Raw genomic sequence first — 25862 nt, 5'->3', positions numbered from 1 at the left:
GTGCATGAACTCATGAAAATACTAGTACAGCTCAGATGTTTTCCTTGAAATGAAAGTAATCTAAATTCCATTTATAGATATTTTGAATCAAAATATACAGAGTGTTGTAAAGGATTTGATATTAGATTTGCTCTTTATTTCTTAGCAATGCCTTAATTAGACCTACAGAGACTTTAACCTCTTCAGTAGCTAAGCACGAAAAGCTTGATAAAGAGAGATAAACAGTATCACAAATTTAATTATAGATGTATTAGCGTCTGGCTTTTTTGAATGTGGAAGTCTTTTGAAAGCAGTGGATCAGGATCAAAATATACCAGTAATTAAATGCTATTAATAATAAGCTAATTAAAAAACTTTGGAGATCTACTACATCAGCCAGCACAGCAGCACTTAGGTGTTACACGATAACTGTCTAATAGTTTCACAGATTTTAGAACAGGAAATGTTTATCATCCAGCTCTGCCCACTGAACAAGAGAGAGGATTCCAGGCAGACAGTGGCTGCTGAATGGGAATTATGGCCATTTAGTGGTTAAGGGTTAATAACAAAATTCTAACAATTTTCCACATACCCTACCACGACACAGCTGCAGTGCTATTAGGAGAAGAACCAGCAGCCTTGAGGATTTTGCAGCTTCAAGAACACTCTGTCCTAACAGGATATTTTGATTCCTGTTAAGGTTTGGACCTAGACACAGCAGATCAACATTACAAACCTGACTGTGTCACAGACAGATGAAACAACTCTCTGTCAACCTTAGTGTTTGTAAACCACTGAGGGAACTATCAGAAGAGCTTTGATCCTTCTTGTAGGGGTTTAGTAGTCATCACTGGTGACACCTCTATCAGAGGTCACTGTTTGCAAAGGAGGAATAAAGGAATGATTCTCCATCAGGTCAATGCTGGGATACAAGCAGATATTACCAAACAAAGAGGAGTGACCTCAGACATGGAATAACAACCCATGATATATAGCATAGGTACACACCTTTCCACCATTTCTGCAATTAGTCCATAATTGCATACAGATGGACAGGATGGACAGCTAGGACTAGAATTATTCCAAACTGGTGTTTTAAACTGACTGTATATCTTAACTTTGTAGCTCAGATGACCTGATATTGGTATTTCTTACATTTAACATGGAGCTCTTAACATTTCTTTCCTATTTTAAGCTGAAGGTGTCTCGACAACTAATCAAACCATTATTTAGTAAGCTGCCTAGGAAACAAGGATAAAGCCTTCTAATATTTCTAACATGAATAAATGCCAGGCCACTAGAAACAAGCAGGGACAAAAGATGGTATAAAACAAATTTTTGTTGAAACTGTTTTTGAAGTTATTCAGTCAAGAATGGATATTGGCAATTTTGGGGTATTATCTGGGATTAGGCTGCATAAGCCTGGGAGTTAAATTTTTTAAAATCAATCTATATTTTTCTATTGCCTTTATATTCACCTTCAATATTTCATTATAAGTACCATTTTGTTTTATAGTATATTGTTACTACTCCTTCAAAAGGGTGAATTTGTTAGGTTTTAGATCATAAAATCCCAATAGCAACGAATGGAATAAGGAAAAAGGCAAGCAAGGGCTGTACTCTCTGAATTCAGTGTCATGTTTACCTAACTCTACTGCTGCCCACGCACAACTCTCAGCTGGTTACCTGACCAGAATGTTGAGATGATTTGCAAAACTATTGGAAAGCTATAATGGCTGGGCAAAGTGCATCAAACATTCATAATACAATATTTACCTCATTAATTAAGGGAGAATTTAAGCATTGTCATTGAAGAATTCTAATGACAATTATGATCTTTAAGAGGGAAAGAAGAAAGCACAGGGCTGGTGGCAGGAGGGGGCTGAAGCAATAGAAGATGCAGCAGAAAGGACATAGGAAGGAGGCAGGAAAAATTGCTCTTATTTGACAATAAACAGAAAAAAATAAGAGGGAGTGAAATAAATTATTAATCTTTAAAATCTAAAATCTTGAGGAAAATGCCTCAAACAGCTGAAGTATGAGAATGAAAATCTTTGTACTGGTAATAAAAACTTAAATTTTAATTTAACAGCTTCACAAATTTTTTTAAAGGCTTCATAGTTTTTTCATACTTGATTTTAAGAGGTGTCTGGTTCTGGTGCTGGAGGATATGGTTTAGGGCTTAGGGGTTAAAGCAGAGTGGCAGGTTAATAGTTGGACTTGATGATTTTAGAGGCCTCCTCCAACCTCGATGATTCCATGATTCAATGATTTATTATTTTAGCTATATACTACTGTGCCTTATTACAACACTTTATCACAGCATCTTCAATGCTGTTTCAAATTTGATGATGAAAATTAAAGCAAGCCAAAGTATATTACACAAAACAAACACTACTTTGTAGGGGGGAAATCCTACAGTAAGTAAATGAATAAGTGCACTAGATGACATGGTTTTAAGTTTGATGGTTTCGAACATATACCACTGACATAAAACTTAGCAACACTCAGGTCCCAAACAGACAAATGGTTAACTAATGGTTGAAGTAGTTGAATGGTTAACTACTTTAACTTCAACCTACATTTTTATTGTTTCTAAATGGAAGATATTCTGTGCAATTTGGCATGTATTTTTAACAAGGTTAACAGTCATGGTGAAAAAAAAGCAAGGGGTGGGGAGCAGAATTTGATTTTTTTAGATGAAGATATTTCAGTCCTGAGTAGTTTCACAACACTGGGAAATGGTGAGATGAGTAGCTCCAAGCTTTGGAGCGAGAGATTAATGAATACTGAAGTTGGGCTCAAACTACAGAGTTTATATCTGGATCCAATTTATAGAACAAGTTTTAGATGCAAGCCAAGTAATACAAGACCCCTCAAATATTGGATTCCTGGTAAGCCCTCATAAATCTATGGGTTTTTTCTCTACAAGTGCCTAAATCAGGATGAGATTAGGTGCCACAAGTAAAGGTGGTTCAATTGTGCATGGTCATAATATAAACATAAAAATTCAAACAAAAGAAAACATAAAACCAACTAAAAGTGAATGTTTGAAATTATAACAATGCTATCATGCATTGGCAGATCAGAACTTTTGTGACTAGACGGAAAATCTACTGCAAAATACAACCGCACAACAGAATTTCTTCAACTGCTTTATCCCTTACTACTGAGGTTCACAAACATATATACACATCTCAAGCTGAATTAAAACATACAGAAAAAGAACAGCTGACAGCTGGATCACAGTGTACTTGGAAGTGGGACTAAATACCACCATGGAAAAAAAGGTTGGGCACACAAAGTATAGACAACTAACCAGATGTGTTCATGATTACCAAATTCCTGTATTTACCTGATGGTATGTAGGCACTCTGCACTTCTTCCTCGTTTTGCTCTGGGCAGCATAAGAAGCTCACTGCACAGACAGGATGGGTGGTGAGTGAAACAGATATAATTATGAAGCATTAGATGACATGGGTTATGGCAATGATATGCAAATGAAAACATAAAAAGAAACAAGAAGCATCCACCCAGGCAGTCTGATAATGTTCAGACTAAGACTGCACTTCTCAAAGAATATGAGCCAAAAAATGCCTCTAATAACTACATTTTTAACAAGTTCCTTGTAGCATGGCACCTAGTTTTCTGATGCTTGTCATTAAAATTCAGAATTACTTTTTCAGAGCTCTTCATCACAAAACAAAAACATAAAATGGCTACAGTTTTCTAATAACCTCTTGTTTCATGAACTAAATTATGAAAAAATACCTCAGGAAAAACAAAGCTTATTATTTGTTTTGGGTTGGGTTTTCTGGCTTCCTAAGCCAATCATACATGAAAAAGCAGGGAGGGTTTGATAATGATTTACTGCAGATCCATTTATGGGAAGAGTAGCCCAGTCATCCTTACAGGAAAAACAAAAATACATGTTCACTGGAAATACTATGTTTTGTCAAACATAAATTCTGACTCATAGCTTTGATGGTATTTTGTAATGCAATCCTAAAGAAACAAAAAAAAATGCTAATCAGCCATCAGACTTTTTGCCTGCTATCATTTCAAATTAAGGAAAATCAGCCATCTATTCTATTTTTCATTTACTGGAACTAAACACATACTACAGCCAGCAAGATGGTAAAATTAATACATATTTATGCCTGTGGGAAATATGGCTATGATATGAAATATCCCTTGAATTAATCTTGTAGTTTTATGCACTTGAACACAATCAGAAAGGACAAGCTCCAAACCTCCTAATTATCACAAATATGAGATTAAAGGTAAATTTCATGGAAACATGCTAATTTTAAAAGGAGCAGGGAATCCTATGAAGTACTATAGCAAAAAAAAAAAAGAGAGAAGAGATTACAAAACAGATAAAGCAGCATTTGTTCAATGTGTTTTATGCTTCATGCCATTATAAAATGTTCCAATTCATAGATGCAGTATAGGCAATATTTATCTAAAGTTCTAAACTGGGCAGCTTGAAATAATGGCCTGTGAGTCAGGTGTGAGATTTTACTGCATCTGAAGCCACTAGCCTGACTTTGATGCAACAAAATGTACTAAAGTTGAACTGAATTTTTAGATTCCATATGCCAGGTTTCCAAATTACAAACAAACTTGCATTTTCAGAAAAAAAGTACAATTTTTCTTTAGAGTTGCGAAGTAGATGGAAAGTCCACATGAAATCATAAGGTACTTCATTAATACTTGCTTCGCCTTTGCTAAACCAAAGAGAATCTATTGCAATTGGCCCATAACAAACAGTAATATAAAATTCATCCAGAAAAGTGATATAAAATAACAAATCTACCATCTTCACTTTAAAAAACAAAGCAAAAGAATCCATCAGGGTAGAACACCAATAATGTGAGAAGATACTCACAGTTGTCTAATAAATTTTCTAATAAAATGCTTTTCCTAACAGCTTATATATATACACACATGTGTATATATGTATATAAATGTATACTAAAAACTTAGGGTGGTCAAACCAATTCCATTGGAAATTTATCACACCAGATGCTTTTGTAAGATTTACAAGAACTATTTTTACAAAGATCTCTTCAGGATAACCATATTAATTTGGGACCAATAACAGATCATTAAGAAAATGATCATAAGTAATCAGCAGCTGGAATTTCTGCCATGTAACTATTGGTTAATTACTCAACTTTCAAACCTAGTTTATATTAACTATCTATGTGAATGTACTTGTTTGGTAAATGCACAACACAATACCTATACTATCCTTGATGCTAATACATAGTACTTTAAGATTTTTTTCTAAAATTCTTGATTGTGACAGAGAATTTTCCTCAAAAAATATCTGGTTTTATCTTTCTTATGACGCTGCTCTTATGTACTGAAAGCCAGTGAATCCTGCAAGGGTTAAACAGTCTCCATAACTGATAAATCTGGGGAAAAGATGAAAAGAAAAATGGGAAAAAGGAAATCACTGCAGACAAGGTTATTGTTCAAGGAGAGTCAGTATATGGACCCATCTTTAAATCTTGTAAATAAGCCACATACATCCTTCTCTTTCAACTTCTGAAGAAGTTTTCTGAACTGGTCTGTCTCACTTCTCTGAACTAATCCAGCAGCCTGATGCTGTTGTGGCTCTGGTTTGATGGTTTATCCCCAAGAAGACCTCAATATAATCCCTGCTCCTCTCCAGCTTCAATCCACGCATAAATCACCAGTTATGTCATGGTTTGAGGCTTTACTCAAAGACCAATTTCTAGACATATAACTGGCAACATTTCTACGGACATAAGCTACTTTTTGAAGCCTCTTCCTCTTCAAACCTGTTGAATAACAAATCTATTCAATATATACCTTCAGAAATCTTTTGACTATGTCATTACTTGTAATAACACAGTACATTTGCCAAAAGTGGATATTACTTCAATTAGCTAAACTATAAATCTGACTACTACATTTAAGAAGCATTTAATTCACTTCTGAAAGGAAATTCAGTGCAACAGTCCAACTTAGTCAATTCTGTACACACTTCTTGCCTATCAAGTTGAATTTCAAAATGTTCCAAATAACTCATTAATTCCCATATATATGTTACCATAGTACAGAAGTAAACCAGGCAAGATCATATACAAAACTGAACTAGTTTAACTGCAAAAGACATCTGTTATTCAATCTCTATGTTGATTCAAAATTGGACATAGATTTCCAGAGAGTTTTATGATTTACTGTTTAGATGTTTCCACATCACTATGATATGTATGTTCTGTATTCAATTTACTGGATAATTTGGAAAGATTTTTCCATCCTTAGTGATAACAAATGCTTTCTTACTGCCAAGAAAAAAAGGAAATCAAAGACATTACTAAGACAATTGATCTTAATGGTAAGAGTCTGCCATTATATATTAGCTGCATGATTTTTCTTAAGTAAACAATAACCCACAATCATTGATATCTATGTGACTGTCATAATTGAGTTTCACAAATACTGAACTGAAATACCTTTTTTAATTTTCTTCAGCTATAAACTAAACAAAAATTCTAGTTTCTTCCATTTTATCAGAATATTATTCCTAGATACCTGAAAACAGTTCCTACTAGGAGGGACCAAGTGTTTTCTGAGGAGTCTAGCCACTCCACGTATTCCAGGGAGAGATGTGTACGTGTCACACATCTAAGACTGGAAATTTTTACAAATTACAACTAGCACCGCAACTATTCCTGTAATGTTTGAGTACTGTACCAAGTTCACCAGAATGTCACATAAGATCTTGTGAAACTGCTTATGTAGATGTCTGAAATCTATAAGAATATGAATGCAAATCATAGCACATGCAAGTCCCAACTAATAGGAATGCATGCCTGGTATTTTGCTGGCTACCAAAATGGGTAAATTCTGAGTTAGAAGAATAGCTAAGGCATACACGTAGATTTCTGGTTTTCTACCAAAAATCTCTAGGCTTCATTCACCAAAGAAAACTCAGCAGAACACTCTAGGACAAACACCCAAGAATCATTAGTCTAGACAGCTGCTATTACTGTCAACCCAGTGTGTGGTTTTACTGAAAAATGGCATAGATAATTTAACCATGGCACTAGATCAGCCAGTTAGGATGACTTCTCTCTGTTCCCCACTGCTGTCACATTTCCAGTGACAACTCAAAAAGCAGGCAAACCAACAAAGACATTTGTAAACTTTTTTCGATGTTCCAGCTGACGATGTACCTTTCTTGATCAGACAAATACTGACTATCCATCTCTCTGGATCTGTAATCAACCGGAGTTCTGGAGGCATCATGGTGTCTAGTTGGAGAACGTGATCTTCTCATTTGATGAATTTCATCTAAACTCCTGAAAGGCAGAGATATGTATGATGATCCTGTTTTCTCATGAATAACACAGCTCAATGGATTGCAGTGCAAGTTGGTTGAAGGAAGCTTTCAATCAGTGAATTGTTAAAACATGATTTCTAAAAGAATGCCAGTACAGATTATACAATTTGTACATGACACTATTTATCATCCAACAAACATAATGAAGTGGCTTCATATATTCAGCCACTGACTGAAAATAAAAAATCCAAACCTTCGTATTAGTTACGGTACACAGATGATGAATCACAGAGTAAATATCAGTAAGAAGAGGTATGTCTTACAAAGTTAGGATTCATCCCATGAGTGCCCTTGAATGATTAATAAAAGCATAAATCAAGTTCAAATACTATGCTATTAGATATGAAAAAAAAACCTAACAAAAAAAGCTTTAAAGTAGTGGAAAATTGCTGAACAAGAGAAGCTTTGTGATGCCTACCTCTGTAATGGCACATTTGGTAAACGTGAACGGGGCCTGCCCTGATCGTCGCCACGGTGAGGAGACACAGAACGTGAACGATGATGTGTTGTTCTTTGCTGTTCTGGCACAGTTAGCGTTGTGGATTTACTTTCTCTAGTACTAGACCTATAACCTACTGGCAAGAGGGTAACAAAAGGAAATTAGAGAATAAAGGTCTGGGTTTGGAAAGAATTCAGATGGCTAGTTTTCCAGGAGCACATAACTAAACATTTACACAACTCCAAAGTCATCACTCAGCTGTTGTATCTCGATGTATCATGCAGGATAAATTACTAGCATTACCTTTAAATGTCTACACGTACAGAGACTGAAAAACTACGATTTTCATTATGCACTGGACGTAGTGGAGGAGGTGACTGAAATATTTTTTTTGACTTGGGGTATCTTGTATTTCAAAAATTGCCATACAATAGCAAATATTTGAAAGGAATCTAAACAGTGTAGGTTTACCTTATCTAACAATGGAGAAAGCATACTTGCCTGACAGCATAGACTCACAGAGGACTGCCCATATATTAAGCATCTTTCTGCCTCTTTTCCAGTTAAATAAGATGCTCTACTGAACTTGGCCAAAGCCACCTATTTAAAAAAATTACTAACATTTAGAGTACACTGTACAGAATACTGGGTGTTCCATGCTTTGCTGAACATTTTTTCCAAATACTGTGAATAAGCTGCAAAGTTTCTCGCAGTTAGTTTTTACACAGGATTTAAAAAAAACAACTCAGCAGAATGTTGGTACATTTTGAATCACTGATATTGCTGTGCCTTTTCCCATGTGGCACACTGCCTAGTTATACACTTTGAATCCCATCACAAAACAGACAGTGAAGCTCAATAAGACAACAGCTCTCAAAAGGTACTTGTTATCTTTCCAAAAGAGCCTAAAGAGATCTGCTCAGACTTCACTTGCTCACTTCTAGACATTAAATTAGATTACAAGAATCCTTTGACAGAAAATCCCTTAATGATAGAAAAAGTCATCCCTTAATCACTTCTCAAATTCTTGCTTAGATTCCACAATAATAATTTTGTCGCTTCTCTGAATTTGTCTAGCATTGAAATTCCTGCAATGTGTTATTTTGTTCAGCTGAAAAAACCAGCTTGTACCAGAAATCTTTCACACAGGAAGATACTATGCTTTCATCACTCAATTGTCAATTGGATAAATTAATACCATTGCACTTTTTATGGATCTTCTTACAGAGTTTTAAGTTTGGGTTTTCTTTTTCATATTTTATATAATTTGTATAATTCTTTTAGTTCTCTGATCTTCTACCAAGTTACTATAGCTCTCTTTTAAAAGTGTGGCCTGTATACAGAGCCTGTATTAGGCTTGATCATGGACATTTAATAAGCTGTTCAGTTGCAAGTCTGACCCTGACCACAAACATCAAGGAAGCATTCAGACTTTTTTCCCAAAATGCCCAACAGTTTACCAAGGTAATCTAATGCCCTGTAACGTCTGACAACATGCATGAAAGTATCTACTGAGGTTTTTCAACCTTTAAACAAAGAAGGACTCTGATGTTTCACGGGTTTTGTGGCACTGTGATGCTGGAGCACCTTACCTGCTGACAGAGTGTTTCAGAGTTCTATGATAAAATTACAGAGAGACATGAGGATTCCTCTGATTGGGTGCAAATTTTGAAACAAAAAACTGAACCCCTCAGGACATGAATGGAGATTTTTCTCATCTCACATACTAGGATTGCTGCAGAGAATGTCTAGGAGTTTGGTCAGAGAAGGAAAAAATGACTACACATGACAAAATCTGGATGTGTTCCCTTTCCCAGGGTGACTAAATCTAAGCTGTATGTGCTAAAAGATATTTCATTGTTCAAACCAGCTTGTGTTAGATAAAATCCTGTCATCTCTATCATGACAAAGAGTAGTTTACATTTATTCAACACTAAAATCAAAGTAATCCAAAGCTTCTTTCCAAGCTTTAGGCGATTGTACTGAAATACATATATTTTAAATATTAAAAAATTACATGTAAATTTCATTTTAAAATATAGTTCTGGAGTATTTCTAGTCTGCCTAAAAAATTTCACCCAGGATTATCCTGTACACTTAAAAATCTGGCATAGAAACACGATTTTATACTATATATGCTTCATAGCCAAGCTATCAAGGCAACAATACCTGAAACTTATACAGTGTGTGTACACAAAGCTTACAGAACAGACAGAGCAATAGCAACTCATAATTATCCTAAGTATCAGCTCCAGTATTGTCAAGTTGGTCAAATTGCATCCATACTTTCACAGTGACCATGACAGTGACAGCAACAGTAACATTTCCTCATATCCTCAAATACAAAGGCTCTGTGCTCTTCAGGGTGAGCAGAGAAAATTTTTGCATGGACCAGCATGAAAGCAGCAATCAAGCTTATGGTAGTTTATGCAGAAGAAGTTTCTCAGTTACTTATGGGAAACTGTCAGGTGTGATAGGAAATGGATGCAGGATGGATGATGGAAAGGATTCTAAAAATGTTTGATACCAGAATTATTTTTTTTCTTAAAAGACAATACAAACAACATCAAGGTATGGTGTTGATGTCCCCCTGCAGCTACAGGAGGAAGGTAAATACAAAGCAACCATTTATACAGGTTACAAGTGATAGAAACATAAACTGTTCTGAAGAGCTACCCATAGCACAAACAATAGAGCCTATTAAAAATACCCTTTGTAACATTGCAAACTGTAAATCAGCTTTTGTTCTTTTTAATTAAGAAAGCTACTGAAGTTTTGGGTAAACAAACAGGCCTTGAAACATGTCTGGGTTTTATTAAATCCTTTACTGACCCTGCTGGAGTACTGGGTTGCCCAGTTCAAAATGGACACGGAGAGACTGGTACAAGACCAGCTCAGGATAACAAAGATACTTAAGATGCTTGAGCACCTTTCATAATAGGAGAGGCTAAGAGATTTTAAATTATATTTTTTTCATGTAAATAGATGTCAGCACACCACAAAAACTTGTCAAAATAATTTTTGTGAAAGCTGAGCTTCAAATTAAAGTTACTTTCAGCTGTTGATATAAACTCCTTTTATGAACAGTTCTATGAGCTGATAAAAAAGTGATATGTGTATTACTGCAAGATAATAATAATAAAAAATGAGGATGGTACAATTACATGAAAGATAAGATAGATTTGTGATATGACAAGGGAAAAATACTTTTCTTAAAATATTCTGGAATTGATCAAACTGCCACTATTTTTGACATATCAGTCTACTTCCATTGACAAGCAGTGATTCTTTGCAGCTGCTGAAACCTCTTGAGAAATAATTTTATTTGTTATTAGTAAATTCTAATACTGCATTTGCCTTATCAATTGGTAAAACACTTGAAATTAGAGCTTTAAGGATTTCCAATGTTGGTTAAATTAGCCAAAATATTTCAACATTCCTCTTTTTATGGATATTCACTCTTCCTTCCCACATGCCAGACAAGAGCTGGGGTGTAAGTCAGGGTGCTGGTACTAAAGGGCAGGAGGAGAGCAGGAGTAAAGGCCCTGCAGCAGAACAAGGAACTTGCAGGCAAAACTTGTTAGTTTTAACAGAGGAGACTTTCAGATGGAGAATATACTGCACTGCTCATTCAGTGCAAATGAAGGGAGCAGTCCAAAGTCTTAGACATTTAGCAATGTGATAAGTAAAGAAGGTTGGACAGGAAGGTAGAAATGCATAAATGAAGTTGGTCTCCAGTCACATTTGTGAACCTGTGCCTAAGATTCTTGATCAGCTCTACAGACTGTGGGACTGGCAATCTTTTCCAGGTCTTACTGCAAAACATGTTTCCATATGCTGTCTAGGTGGTCATATATTTGTGGCTGATGACTCAAATTTTCTTTGCCCCTGTGTGCCTAAAGTCTAACCCCCTTTGAAGAATTCAAATTGTATGTGCAAACAAAACCACCACATTTATTTGTATATCCACTTCACATAGGAATCACAGACAGATGAATTCCACTTAAATTGTGAACAAATGTTTTCATTCACTCAACTCAAAATGGACAAATCCATGCTTGGTCAGGTCAACTAACTGAATTTTTCTCACCAGGCCCTTCAATTTTCAGTTTGGACACTCTCAGCTCATTGTAAATCCAATTCTAAATGTTAAATCCTGCTATTTTGTACAGTGATCTCTAAGGAAGTTTGGACCCAGCATTTGTCAAAGGCACACCTGAGCACGGAGTCCCAAGAACTTGCAATAAGAATCAGTTGCTCAAGTGCTGACCCAGTAAACAGAGTCCACTGCATTCAGGTGAATCATTTTGAACATTTCCTCTCAAATGGAAAATTATTTGTTTCAACTGGATGCCTTGAAGGACTTGGCAGCTAAGTACCAGTTCTTAATACAGTATACTGAAATCTTAAATACAAGTAAATCTGCACAAATATGCCAATATCTGCACTGTCAGCTACCAAAAAAAAAAAAAAAAGATAAAAGAAACAGAAAAAATATTTAGATACTATGATTTATTTTCATTTTAAATGTTTGCTCTCTGCTGGTGTAAAAATATCAAATTAAATATCATAACTAGAGGTACATAAACAAATTTCCCCTCTTAGCAACTCAGGTGCTAAGTGTATAAAAGTTAGGAAAGAGCCTAATCAGCATTAAAGGAAGGAGAATCTGGCTCAGTGAACATCACAATGATACTGCATTAATAAAATATGTGATTTATTTGTATGGTTATACAACGGATAAATAAATTGTGAGATTATTTTAAACAGATCAGGAAGACAGAGATCCTTCCAAATCCTACCATGATTTACTTCAGTGATTTTCATCATGAAGATCCACAAAAAAACCTGAATTAGTGCTGGCAATGACATAGTGACTCTTCAGTTAGTTTGGGACACTTGGGAAACATATTTATCTGACTTGTGGCAACAATCAAATAGCACTAGAAAAATGTGGTATCCAAGATGGTCATCAGGATTTTCAGTATGTAAGGAATGCTCAACTAAAATTCAAACCATGACAGTCTCTAACAGTATATATTTGTGAACATTTAGGGTAATGATAGTTCATGAAGGCTTATGGAAACTATAAAAGGTATAGCCATGCTACATGCACCTCAAGCTACAGCCATGCATTATCAGTAAAGTCCATGGGAGACTGCATTATATCCAAGTTTCAAGCAAGAAGCAAAAATAGCAAGAAGCAAATAAAAAAATGTTTTCAATAATCAGTGAAATATAAATTACTATTTTAAACTGGGTTTTTTAAAATTAAATTTATATCTTAAATAATGCTTGCAGCGTTATGCATTAGGCAATTAAACAATTTGAACCAACTAGTGGTTCACATATGAAGAATGATATGCAAAAGAAATATAAGTGAATGAATAGTAGAATCTTTTAATTCACCACAACTTAGGACAGGTTTAATGAAATAATCAGGAAAACTGCTTTTTTTTTCGCAACACACTCTCCAAAAACAGTATCCTGAATATTCCAAAATGCTATAAAGAAACAAAAACAAACAAGCAAAAAAGAAGAGGAAGAAGAAAGCAGGACCATGCTGTTCATCCACGCACCTGGAGGAACAACTCCAATACCATCATCAACATCATAATCTGAGATGTCACTATCACTGATTGGCCGAGATCCTGCACAACAGTAAGGTAAACAAACACCTGAACATCTCTTCGTGTTATAAAATGTAAGAATATCTTCATATAGCATGCTACTTAAACTCAAAAGCTGATTTTAAGTCAAAACAATAGAGGAGGAGAAGCAAACTGCAGTGACTGACTAGACATTTCACAGACAGCTGAGCCAATTTAACATCTTACAGATGCTGCAGTCTCATTTCCCTTTCTCCATCCCTCAAGTCCTCAGTAATCCTCTACTAGAATAATTTATCTCACTAAGCCTACAAAAGTGAAACTCAAATAAAGGAAACAAAAAACTTTTGTGCTATTTTAGTGACTAAGCTGAATAAGCTTGTTGACCAGGAAAGGAGATGTGGGAGCATATGGTGAGAGAGAGGAAGAGGAAGCAGCACTGCTAGATTTTAGAAAAACTCCAGTGTATCATGAAAACTAAACTTTAATTTGCTCTCTCTATACATATTCTCCATTTGGATATGTATGCAGCAATTACAGCAGTATTACATATTTAAAATTCATTCCTTAATGTGCACAGATTTCCTACACATTGGCTGGAGTGAATTACTTCCATGTTTAAGAAAAATCCCAAAAATAGCTTAGTAATGTATTTTAAAATAATCCCCTATGCCCTTCATATTTCTAAACAAATCTGAAATCAATCTGAATGAAGAGAGAAGCTATAAGATTCAAATGTTTCAATACATTCCTTCTTTTAACAGGCCTTGTACAAACCTGACATCAGGCTCATGAGAAGAGATGTACCTCCCAAATTCATGCACACAATTTCTTTGCTGTAAAAGTACACTCCTTGTCTGATTGTACAATGAGTATACTGAAGGCTGAGACTGACTTTCTGATGTAAAATGTGTTTTTAAGCCTTGTAGTTCTTTAAGGATTTCCTTTTTTTAGAAAGAGAAAATGCTTTAAATCAATAAAAAAGTATCTAAAAATTATGACCTCCATCTTTCTATTTAAAATGAAATTCGTGCCAACAAATGTTTTAACAATTTCTTTTGCTATTGAAAACCAAATCAATTCTAGCAGGTTTCACACACTTTACAGCTATACATCACAGGTGGAAGCCTGGCATGCCATACTGTCTTAATTTACATCTCTTTTCTGCCTCACATTTTTGCTGTGTTAAAAGACTATGAAATGGCATTTTTATCTTGCATATGGACTTTAAATACCGTTACACCATATCCAGCATTTCTAATTTAAAATTTGAAAGACCTTAATGGAATTTGAACCTACTTTGTAACTTTTTGCTAGTGCTTTCTCCACCATGAACATGTCTTCTTGGCATGAAAGGTGATGGATGAGGCAGAGGTAGTGAAGACTCATCATGTGTCTGTAGCTTATACCAATGTGGTTCATCATCTAAAAGTGCTGTCTCCAGCTCTATAAGAATCTAGTAGAAAAAACATCAAGATTTCATTTTACTTTCCAAGTACACACCTAAACACACATAAAACACACATATGCATATGTATAACTCCAAAGAAATGTGATTGTGTGCATCACCTCTCCAAGAAATTCACTCTCTTCTTCTTGCACTCTTGGCTGATCCCATACAGTTATTTCAAGCATTCGTTCTCTAAAATCTCTACGATGTACATGTGAGTAGAGAAAAGTTTGGTTCCATTTTGGCTCTAGACTTTTCTTTACTGTTTTGGTCCTTCTTTTACTCTTATCACTGGAACAGAAATATTTGTTGTAAATTATTTGCAGAGACAAATCACAAGATATCATCTACTCATCAGAACTTAACTGTTTTCATTCTTTCTGATCTGAGAAATGGCTAAAAGAAAAAGATATTTGCTGTACATTGGATCACATTCAAACCAAAGTCCACAAAGTTAATTTGATACTGACTTGCATGATTCAAGAGCAATTTTTTTCTAATAATTAACCTAGCCACAACAAGTTAGAAAAAGGAGTATTTCACTTCATAAGCATTCAGTAAAAGTTGATTCAATACATGGCAAATTACAACACAATTTTCTAAACTGTAGTACTACTACCTTCTGTCTGGAAGAAAATACATTTTTACATAGGGATTTCTGGGGCGTCCATCTACTCTTGGTGGCAAATCTGTTGCTTGCAGAACATTTACTATTAATTGATGTCCCACTTTGTCATACCAGAGTTTAACCTACAAGAATCAAGTTAACATTACTGAAAATAGAGAAAACTCAGATTTTTCAGACTGCATCACAATAACCACAATGTAAAAGTAACCATTGATTTTTCCAAGAGACAATGAGATATATTTTATTTCAACTCCCTTAATATTTAATTAAGTTAGATGGAAAAGATGATGATATATACAAAGACTTTTATATTTACCACAGAGGAATAAAATGGTGATGCCTGATTGTACTTACATTGTTTACTGTACTCACTGAATAATCTTTTGTCTGTGAGTGCATTTAAACCAGCATATGTCTTAACTCTGCACCTTAAAAGCTACATTAAATAGGAAGCCCTGACTGCAGCTAAACTCAAGGCATATTTCAAATCTATCCACTCAGATTTGAAACCCTTTCAAAGATTCTTATGAAAAACATAATATACAGCTATTTATTTAAGAGGATCATAAGTTATGATTTTGTCGAGCCTGCTGTATGCTTAGATATTAATAAGATCAACATAAAAACTATAAGAATGTACATTTAAAAAGCAGGACTTCAATTAGTATTAGAGACAGTTCCAGGATGTATCTAAGTTAAAATGTATTACTGAACAGTGTAACACCTAACAAATACACAGCTCTTTAAATGCTCCCATAAAGAAAATAAAGTGATACTATGCTTGTTATCTGCAGATTAATGGGAATGTACAGAAAAGTCACCACTTTCAATGCAGAGGCTACAAGATGACAAGTTACTAGGCACTTTTATGGATTCCTGTCAATGTAAATTCCTGTGCTCTTTGGTGTATTAAGACAATACTTTTCCTCTGCTATGATTACAGCGATGGCTTGTGAGTACATACAGAGGGTATTAAAAAACATTTGAAAGACATTATTTTTTACCAACAGACATTTCTCATGACCTCCCAAAAGACCTTGGGAATGTGCAGGGCTGAGGGACCAGCACTTCACAGATTTCCATTAACAACTCAAGGAAAACAAAATATGCTCACAGAAAGCTGCCCCGGTAGGACCTGTGGCGCATCTCGTAGGGCTCCGGGGCTGGTTGGAGATATAACAGAAATAGAAGGCCTTTCCATCTTCTGAGATTCAAAAGAACTTGAACCTAAAAACACATAAGAAACACATGAACTTACCATCCAAAATTTTGAAGCAAATTTGGATAACTTATAAACTGCTTTTACTTCAAATGGTATAAAGTTTGTATTTATACACACTATAACTTGATTTATACATAGAATTTAAACCAATGTAGACAGCATGGTGAAAAGATTTCCTGCTTACCCTTACTCCAGATTAAACTTGTCATTTTTTGTTTTTTGTTTTATTTGAAATAACATGTAAAGAAGTATTCTTCATACATCATTGGCAAACCATAGCAAGTGTTTTAATAAAATATCGTTCTCTGACAGAACTACACATCTCCCTTCCCACCCAAACTATTCTCATTCTATGATCTCAAATCTCTGATGAATAAATCACACCTGTTGTATGGATTGCACTCCTGGCAACCTCTGAAATTTTAATAGGAAGATGTGCAGGACGTGCATTTGGCATGGAGGATGTCGCAGCAACTGCAGGGCATGACCAGTTCTCCCCCAGTGAAACAGAGCCCTCAGTGCTGGGATCTGCTCGTGACAGGTGTAACAGCACTCAGTGAGCACACGGGACACTGTCCCAGGGAAGGTTTCTAGTTGCATCTCAGAAAAGGCTCAGATGAGAAAGGACTGGGAGCCACAGCCCTCACATAATCTAGCTGACAGTGTTCAAATGGCATAGTTAAAAAACCACCATTCTTCTGAAGTATGGTACACAAAAGTTCACCTAACCAACAATTCTCGTAAAGAAAAAGAGAAATAAGAACTCTGGACTTATGCTGGATGGTGGAGGTGAAATCCTGACAGCATTTGTACCTTTGGCAATGCCTTATACCTGTTTTTTCTCTTACATTAAGGCAAGTAAATGACTGTTTTGGGCCATAGCATGCACACAACTCTGGTACTAACAACACAAGATATAGAAGAAGGTAAAACAATTCTGCTAACATTTGAAATCTGTATAGCTTTAATAAAATCTATATTTTTTTCAAATTTAACACACAAGACCAAAACACATTGACTTTTATCACACAAAAACCTCAGAGCCAATGTGATTTCCAGTGATTATCCTTCTGAAAGTTCATAGCCGAAAGAACTGTGCTGGGTGCAAGATCATGTTATGAGAAAGGAACGAGGTGTGTACTCACTAGACTCTAATGGGGGGTGAGAAGTCTCGGGAATCCGTGGAATATCACTAAAATGTGAACACACAGTAATTAGAAACAACAGAGATGACCTCTGGCTGTGACAAATACATTTCTAGGACAGTTTTTTAGAAATACAGATCTGTTTCTGTTCTAATAGGTTACAAGGAAAGAAAGAGGAAATATTTAAAGACATACTTTCCACTAACACTCATGAAAATCTTATTAATGCAAACTACTTCTTTCAGGCTAAGGAACAGTATGAGCACTACAACATTAATATTGTGGATGGATTACATGGTAGTTTTACAACCAGAACAATACACTAAGAGAGCTTTTAGGAAGAGAAAGGTGGCAAAAGGAAGTACAGCTATGGATGTTCAACTATTTTTTTGAGGAACAAAAAACCAAACAATAAGACAAAGATTAACTCACTAGTAATTTTTATACAAACGTCTCAAGGAGTTCAGAGACTGAAATGGACGAAAATGTCTTATAATAATAAAAAAAAAGAAAAGAAAAGAAAACCAAATAACATTAGCAATGTTAAGCAAACAAAGGAATAATGCATTTCTCCAAAGGACAAAAAACCATCAAACCATATTACAATTGGATATGGACATTTTTCAACATACACATACCCAGCTCAGATACAGGTATAAGCAAAAATCAAATTGGTTAAGTCCACACACATCTAACAAGATTTTGTCATCAACAAATTTACTCTTCCATCAAAATCTGGATGGTGCTAGCTCCTGGCTCTCTTCTACTTTCAGCCATCATTGAAAATACATTGCAAGAGCAAGAAACAACTGGTATTGTACAAAACTTGGCAAAGCAGCAGAGTAGGAAAACGGAAACAAAGCTTTTTCAGTGAATTACTTGAAACTATCCAAAACCGAATCTACAATAACATTTCTGAAGAACATTTACCAGACTGTAAGTCTATAGTTGAGCTTTTTAAAGGTATTCAGGGATTTGTCTGTTCAGTGAAACACTATCTTACTGACTTGGAAGTCAATAAAACTAAGACTCCTAGGTATATAAAAGTCACTTACAAAAAGGAAACAGACACTTGTATCAGAAAAGGAATGCAACAGTGCCCAATCAGTTAGCCTTAAATTCACTTTTCATGTCCTGCAATTTAACTTATTGTGTCTGTATTTTAGAATAGACTACTTCAGCTCTGAGTTAATGCTGTCATATCAGCTTACACCTCACATCACTAAACAAGAATGTGTGTCTCCTTGTCCTGTCTTTGCAAGTCAAGAGTAATGTGCTTTCCTCAAACTGTAACTATAACTGAATTAGTCATTCATGACAGGGGACAGTACTATGTTACAAACACATGACCAGATTAAACAATCTGTGCAGACTTCTTAATCTTAACATTTTCTCTCTTTCCAGGGCAGAATTTCCAGGGCATTTCTCAACAGTCTCAAACATTTACTTACCATATTCAAACAGTTTTTTCTCTTCAACACAATGTTAAGTTTGCAATGTTTTCTTGGGCTAGAATATGAACATTTAGGATATCTAAACAAAGATTCATATGTGCAAGGAGTGTTTTGACATGGAAAGTGCCACCTGAAGTGTCAAGTTCCATAACCCCAGGGTGGTTGAAGAAAGACACTAAAATTAATTTTTGTTTCGATTTTTTCTTCTTGTATTGTCAACAATTCAGTAGAAAAAGAAGATCAAAAATAAACCTCAAACATTAATTACACATATAAGCAATTAAAATTGATTCAGACTTATGTAAAGGCACCTTCACACTATTAGACCAACACAGAAAGGCCTAATAATAAATCAACATGAGATGCAGATCCACCGAGTTTACAATAGGTCAAAACAGGTACTGGAATTAAGATGCCACATGGAAAAAAAAAGTGGTTGAGAGTTCTTTCTTAATTTAGAACTGGTGGTCCAAAAATCCTCACCAGAGAGGACAAGAGAGACATCCTCACAAGAGAGATAAATGACAAAAATAATTATATCTTTCCTAACTTTACTTATCAGACAGGAACGAATGAAAAATACAATTTTTAGAATGTATTTTTCTAAACTCCTTGAAATTTCTATGAAAAAGTGACAGAAACACTGGAAGCTAGAACATAAATTTCAATTCCAGAGAAAATATATGGTTTGCAATAAAAATGTTGCCTAAAATCTCCAAAACTTTATAGTACAATGAACAGCTTGTTAAAAATGCATATAATTTATATATATAAGACATATATTATTTAGATACATTTTTAGATGTATAGATACATATTATGCATGTGTGTGTGTGCATGCTCATGTATGTGTGCACAAAGTATTGCTAGGAACTCTCTTCCCTATGTATTTATCTTGATTAATTACAGCACCATACTGAACTGCAAGTCACAAAAGCAGATAAATAAATAAAGTGTGCAGCATTGCAATGATCAGTAAATTTATGGCAGAGTATTCTAATTAATTCTGAATTTTTTTACAAATTCAATAATCCAGTTTCCATAATAATTTCTTCAATTTAACACACACACAAGAAAAGTAAGTGGAGTACTAGACTTTATCAAGTATAGCATTTTTAAAATGTTGATATTTTAATTAAAGAATGAAAATTCTAAAAAGAAATTATAATCTAAAACTCTTTCTATAAGAAAATTAGTCTTAATTTACCTTGCTTTTACTTTTGGATTGCAGAAAATATTCACTTTGATTTACAAAAAAAGCTCTCCAAAAGAAATACTAAACTATGACTTAAAAATATTCAAAACTTGGCAGGTCAAAGAAAATGGTAAAATCAAAGTGCAAAGTTACATAACTGATTATCTAAAACAGTAACAAAATTTTGCTCCCCATTTGTAATAATATGAACTTGAAAAAAGTAGTGTCAGACACACATCCAGTAAAGAGCTGCAGACATCAAACTTGGTCTTTCTGTTTCTACCTCAGAAGGTAAAGGTATTTTTGTGGTCTTAGCTGATGTTATAAATAATTATCTTATGTCTGATCCTTTCACACATCAATGAATACATAAATTAAACCAAACTCTACCTTAGGTTGAAACTATACCCTGGGTTTGTGAGGATCACTGTATCATAAAACACAGCTATAATTTCTCTGAGGGATATAGTCAAGAGGTTGATCACTGAAGACGAATCAAATTCAAATGTGGTTGCAACCCGTATTTTTTTAGGTAGCTCTAGGGACAGAAGTATCATCTTCTACACACTAGAGATTTTTAAAAAGTTTCTGAGTACCTCTCCCCGATGCTCATCCTGCTATTTCCAAAACCATTCCTTCCCACCAGAACCTGGAGATCAGTCTGCAGTTTGCACTAATTGCATTACATGAGCTGCTCTCAGGAGTTCAGTACTGTCTGGTTTATGACAGAGGCTCAACCTCAACCAAACTCCAGCACAGAGTAGCTGAATCACATCAAAGAAATAACAGCTCTGGCAGGACTACTTGTGGAAATCCAGGCAAAGACAGCTAGCATCTGACAACGAGAGACAAATGAAAAAAAATGTGGTTTACCTGCACCATCCCATAGACCTCACCTGAGCACACACGATGTGGTGACTTAGCTACCATGCCACGTTTCTTCTCCAAAGAGCATATTGCCAGAGGATTTTCTATGCTGTCCTGTGTTAACCACCTCTCACACTGTATGCATATTCATAGGTAATTCTTCCCCTCATATGTAGATAGCCAACCCATTAATTCTACTTTTTATAGGTTTCTTATCTACCTTGTGTCACAGTCATTAGCATTAGCGTAAATTAGTTTCTATGGAGTTTTCACGGCACCATTGTGGTTATACTGTTTACTGTTGTTATGCCTTCAGCTGCTAATAGTGTTACGTGTTTCATATTTTTCTCTAATAAACATCCTACAATTAGCCATTATTCAAAATTACATTTGCTGGTAGACACAGAAGTCCAAATTTACAAGACTGAGCAAATTGTTTAGACAGCAATTTTGTAACTGCAGTCTAATTTGTGGGCAGTCTAATTTGTGGGCTTACAATCCTTCCATTATTCACTTAAGCCAACCTGTGCCATATTTTGGCTTTTTAGACCTAATATGATAGGAATTTTTGAATCAAGACCATTAAAAGTGCTGGTACATTATTTGCATTATTAATACTGAGAGATGAAAACATTTAAATTATGTAGACAAAATACCATATTTCAGGCCTTTCGGGAACCTATTCCCTCACAGGAATTTTAGCTGTAATGGATTATCACTTAATGCTGTATAAAGCAGCTTCAATTTTGCTGAGTCAGCATGGACAGTACCCACCAAACTTTGATACATGAGTTTTGTTGAATGAGAGGAAATCAAATTCCCTGTCACAAATTTTAAACAATCACATAGTTTAGAAAATAAGACAAGGTGAAGCTTGGATAAAACCAAAGTAATCTATTAATGCAAGCAAACCATTTTCTATTAGGAAACACAATTTACATAGATTATAATTCTAAAAATTAGAAATTCTAAAAAGTAGAAAAAGAAAACCCTGTGCAGTATATTTTTGTTTGTTAACATATATCCAGATTTCCTTTGTGGTACAATGTCTGAAATTTTTTGTTATTTTAAGATGACAGACAGATAAATCCCAATCTGATATAAACCAACTGAATTTTGGCTCATTACTGCTGGAAAAAAAGGAACTAGCTTTAAATTTCGAAGGTATATGCTCTAGTCACTTTGGGATATTTGTTTGTTCTTCTCATTAAAAAAAAAACCAACAAATCAAAACAAAATCCAACCCAGGTCTCAAGGAAAGGAAAAAATAAATCAATAGAGACACAACTCTAAAAGAATAAAGAAAAGTGTTATTATACTATGTAAAAACCTCCAAGCCAAGACTCCATTTATCTCAAAATAAAAGCACAATCTGATGTGCTCTATTTTTGCCTATCTATGGAAAAAGTATGCATGGGTCATACAAAGCAAAACTTTACATTTTTTTGGTACTATTTCTGGGAGCACTTTTTTTAGTGTAAAAATTCTTTGATTTTCATACTTCAAAAACATGTAGTATTTTCTCTCAATTTATCTCCAGGAATATGTCACTGGAATGTGGTCAAGTTATACTTCATTTTTTGAAGCTCTTAGATTAGATAGTAAAATAATTCAATTGGTTTAACACTGAAGTTATCTTTTCAATTAACAGTTGTGTTTCACCTTTTCAGCTCTTTAAAGAAAGTCTAAAATCCTACTGGCATCAACTTATCAGAATCCTGTAATGTTTCCTTCTACTCATGACCACCTATGTGAGTTATTCTAGTGAAGGTGAAAGCCTGATAAACAGGGGTTTTTTCATGCACAGGTATTCTTAACCCATCAATTTTCCTTTGCCACTTGTCAAAAACATTCAGAGTACTTTGACCATAACAAAAACATTTATACTTCTATATATGTCACTGCAAAGATCCAAGATTGTAAATGGTAGTGAAGAAAACAGAATACACAGAATGCCAATAATAGCAAGTGAATCATATTCCAATATGAAGCAATAAAAAGTTAAGAACTCACAAATAATGCCTTTAATAGTCCCATTAGCAGAGGCAATAACTTTGCTTAAAATCAAGTCTTTAGCCTTACCCAATAGGTCTTGAAACAATAATTTCAACTTGAGGTTCTGATTTTGATTCTAAAATAATGTTGTAAACTTCTTCATTTGTAGCTCCAGGCAAGGGTTTACCATTCCATTCTAGAACTTCATCCCCTTGAATTTAAAGAGAAGTTTATCTCACTATCATATTCTTTTACAAAGTACAAAACATTGATGAAATTTATAAACCCAAGTACCATGGCCCAAATTAATTAAAAAAGCTGTGCAGAAACCCAAAAACAGGTTTTTGAGACACTATCAAGGCTCCTTTTGCTGAACACATCTACAATTTGTATACACAAAACATATTAAATAAACCACTTGTGCAAACATATTGAGTATTTCTACACTAATACCAGACATGTTATTGTGCGATGAAATGAGTCTTTTTATAAGATCATTTATTAACTACCAGTAATAAACTTGGAACCTAGGTTAATCTGTAAAAATGAATAATACAAATGCCTACTGTAAAGCCTGTAAAAATAATTGTATTTTATTACAATTTATACACTCTGCATGTTGATTTCTTTACAAAAAGGACAGTCTTCAGTGTCTGTGTCAAACATACCAAAATAAAAGTAAGGAGTGAGTCCTTATTTCCTGAGGATGTTAGGGGGACACACAAAGGAAACATGAACTCAAAGTTAGTTAGATAATTTTTGCAGCTTGTCATGTCTGAAATTTAAATAGATGTACATTATATTGTATTTTGGCCATATTATAAAAGAGGTGAAAATCTTAAAGTATTGTGTCTAAAGATCAGAATACACAATTAAGCTGCAGGAACCATTGGGTAAGTTTACACTCTTATACTCCAGCATATGAAGCAGTAAAAAATTCACAACTACTATCTGATGCCACAGATAACTAACTTTATTGACAATGACTTTATGTTTATCAGATTCAGTCAGGAACAACCCTTCAAGATTCTGGCTGTGCTCCTTTCCGAGGACACATGAGCCAAATGATCAAACTTACACTTGTCAATAAGTCAAGGAAAATTACCCTAACTGAAGTCTGATCTAAGAAAACACATTGCTTCAATTTCTCTTTCTGTTTCCTTTTTCCCAAAGAGTCTATATTTTGGTATTTTAAGAAAGTACTCCACAGGATATTCCTCTGACTTTCAAAGCATTTTGGCATTCCTTAAAACATGAGATCTTGCTAATGACAGACTTCATAAAATCTTAAGTTTAATTTTCTACCATGCTGCTTAGTTGAAATGCTTTAAAATATTTTGGATGTTTATTTCTTAGTATTCTGTTGTGGTAAAACAGGAATTTCCTTTAAAATGTATGCAACTTAGTGAAAACAGACTAAGTTTCTTCTGAAACTGACTCTATTTTAAAGCTGACAACTGCTATAAACTAACATGTTGTTTTCCCCTAAAATAAAATCTTATTTCTTCAGATACAATTGGCTTAATTTATAAAAGCATCCCAGGCATTAGAAGGAGCAAGATGTGGGCAGCTTTGCAACCGATATAATTAAAAATAAATTTAAGAAAAATGACAGGGACATATGCAAAATTTGTAGCACTGAAAATCAAGATTTAAACCTAATTAACAGGGAAATGAATCTATCACATTTTGAAGAAGACAAAATACACGTCACATGGTCACGAATCCTGAAGAGGAACATGCAACGTTGCCTATTTTAAAGGACTTCAGCAGCTTTACTTACTTTTGAGAGCCACTGGGAGAACAAAATTAAAAAGAAATAATTACCAGGATGATTAAACATTACATCATCATAGTCAGCATGCTAGATTAGCAGAACTGACTCCAATTACTCTTACTGAAAACTAGATCCAAACGGAAATTTGACTTCTGCTAGTTCTAACTCTCTTATCTTTTTGATAAGCCAAGCCCTTTTACATTGTCTTTTTCACCTAAGATGCTATCTAAAAGACTTATATTCTGATTTCTGCTCTCAGTAACAGGCATGGAAACAGGAAAACACCATTCAGATAGTCAAAACTTGGACATATGGAAAACCAAACTTGATGCAGTCCTGTGCAAGCTGCTCTAGTTGACTCTGCTTAAGCAGTGGGGTTGGACTAGGGATGTCAAGAGATCCCTACACACCTCAACCATTCTATGATCATAGAATCATAGAATTTAAGGGTTGGAATGGACCTTACATTCTACCCCCACTTACTGATACATCTGTAGCAGTGATAGGAAGTGTTCAGTCTTACGCTGCAAATCTCTTGGCTTTTTAATATTGATTTCTGAAACAGTAATTTGGATTGGGAGATACCTCTGGAAGTCAGCTAGTTATAACCCCTGCTCAAAGTATGGCCAACATCAAAGGATAGACCTGGTTGCTCAGGAATTTGCCCAGATGACATTTGGGTATGTAAAAGGAAGGATATGCCACCTTCAGGTAACCTCTT

The 25862-nt window shown here is 34.8% G+C and overlaps 1 protein-coding gene across 11 annotated transcripts in view; it reads right to left on the bottom strand.

Moving 5' to 3' along the window:
* Positions 1–25862, bottom strand: part of RIMS1 (regulating synaptic membrane exocytosis 1) — a 121804-nt gene that overhangs the window by 91220 nt on the left and 4722 nt on the right. For 9 of the 11 annotated variants that reach the window (XM_009082435.1, XM_009082437.1, XM_009082440.1 and 6 more), the window contains exons 4-13: positions 23452–23575; positions 17854–17900; positions 16601–16713; positions 15478–15608; positions 14978–15149; positions 14708–14864; positions 13379–13450; positions 7779–7935; positions 7194–7319; positions 3335–3397 (exon numbers count right to left, since the gene is read on the bottom strand). In XM_009082435.1, the coding sequence (XP_009080683.1) occupies positions 3335–3397; positions 7194–7319; positions 7779–7935; positions 13379–13450; positions 14708–14864; positions 14978–15149; positions 15478–15608; positions 16601–16713; positions 17854–17900; positions 23452–23575 (1162 nt within the window). The remainder of the gene's footprint in view (positions 1–3334; positions 3398–7193; positions 7320–7778; positions 7936–13378; positions 13451–14707; positions 14865–14977; positions 15150–15477; positions 15609–16600; positions 16714–17853; positions 17901–23451; positions 23576–25862) is intronic. The other 2 variants (XM_009082444.1, XM_009082441.1) reach the window with 2 other exon arrangements.

Source organism: Acanthisitta chloris, unplaced genomic scaffold (assembly GCF_000695815.1).
Source record: "Acanthisitta chloris isolate BGI_N310 unplaced genomic scaffold, ASM69581v1 scaffold6459, whole genome shotgun sequence".
Taxonomy (NCBI): Eukaryota; Metazoa; Chordata; class Aves; order Passeriformes; family Acanthisittidae; genus Acanthisitta; species Acanthisitta chloris.
This window is presented reverse-complemented; position numbering and strand designations above follow the sequence as displayed.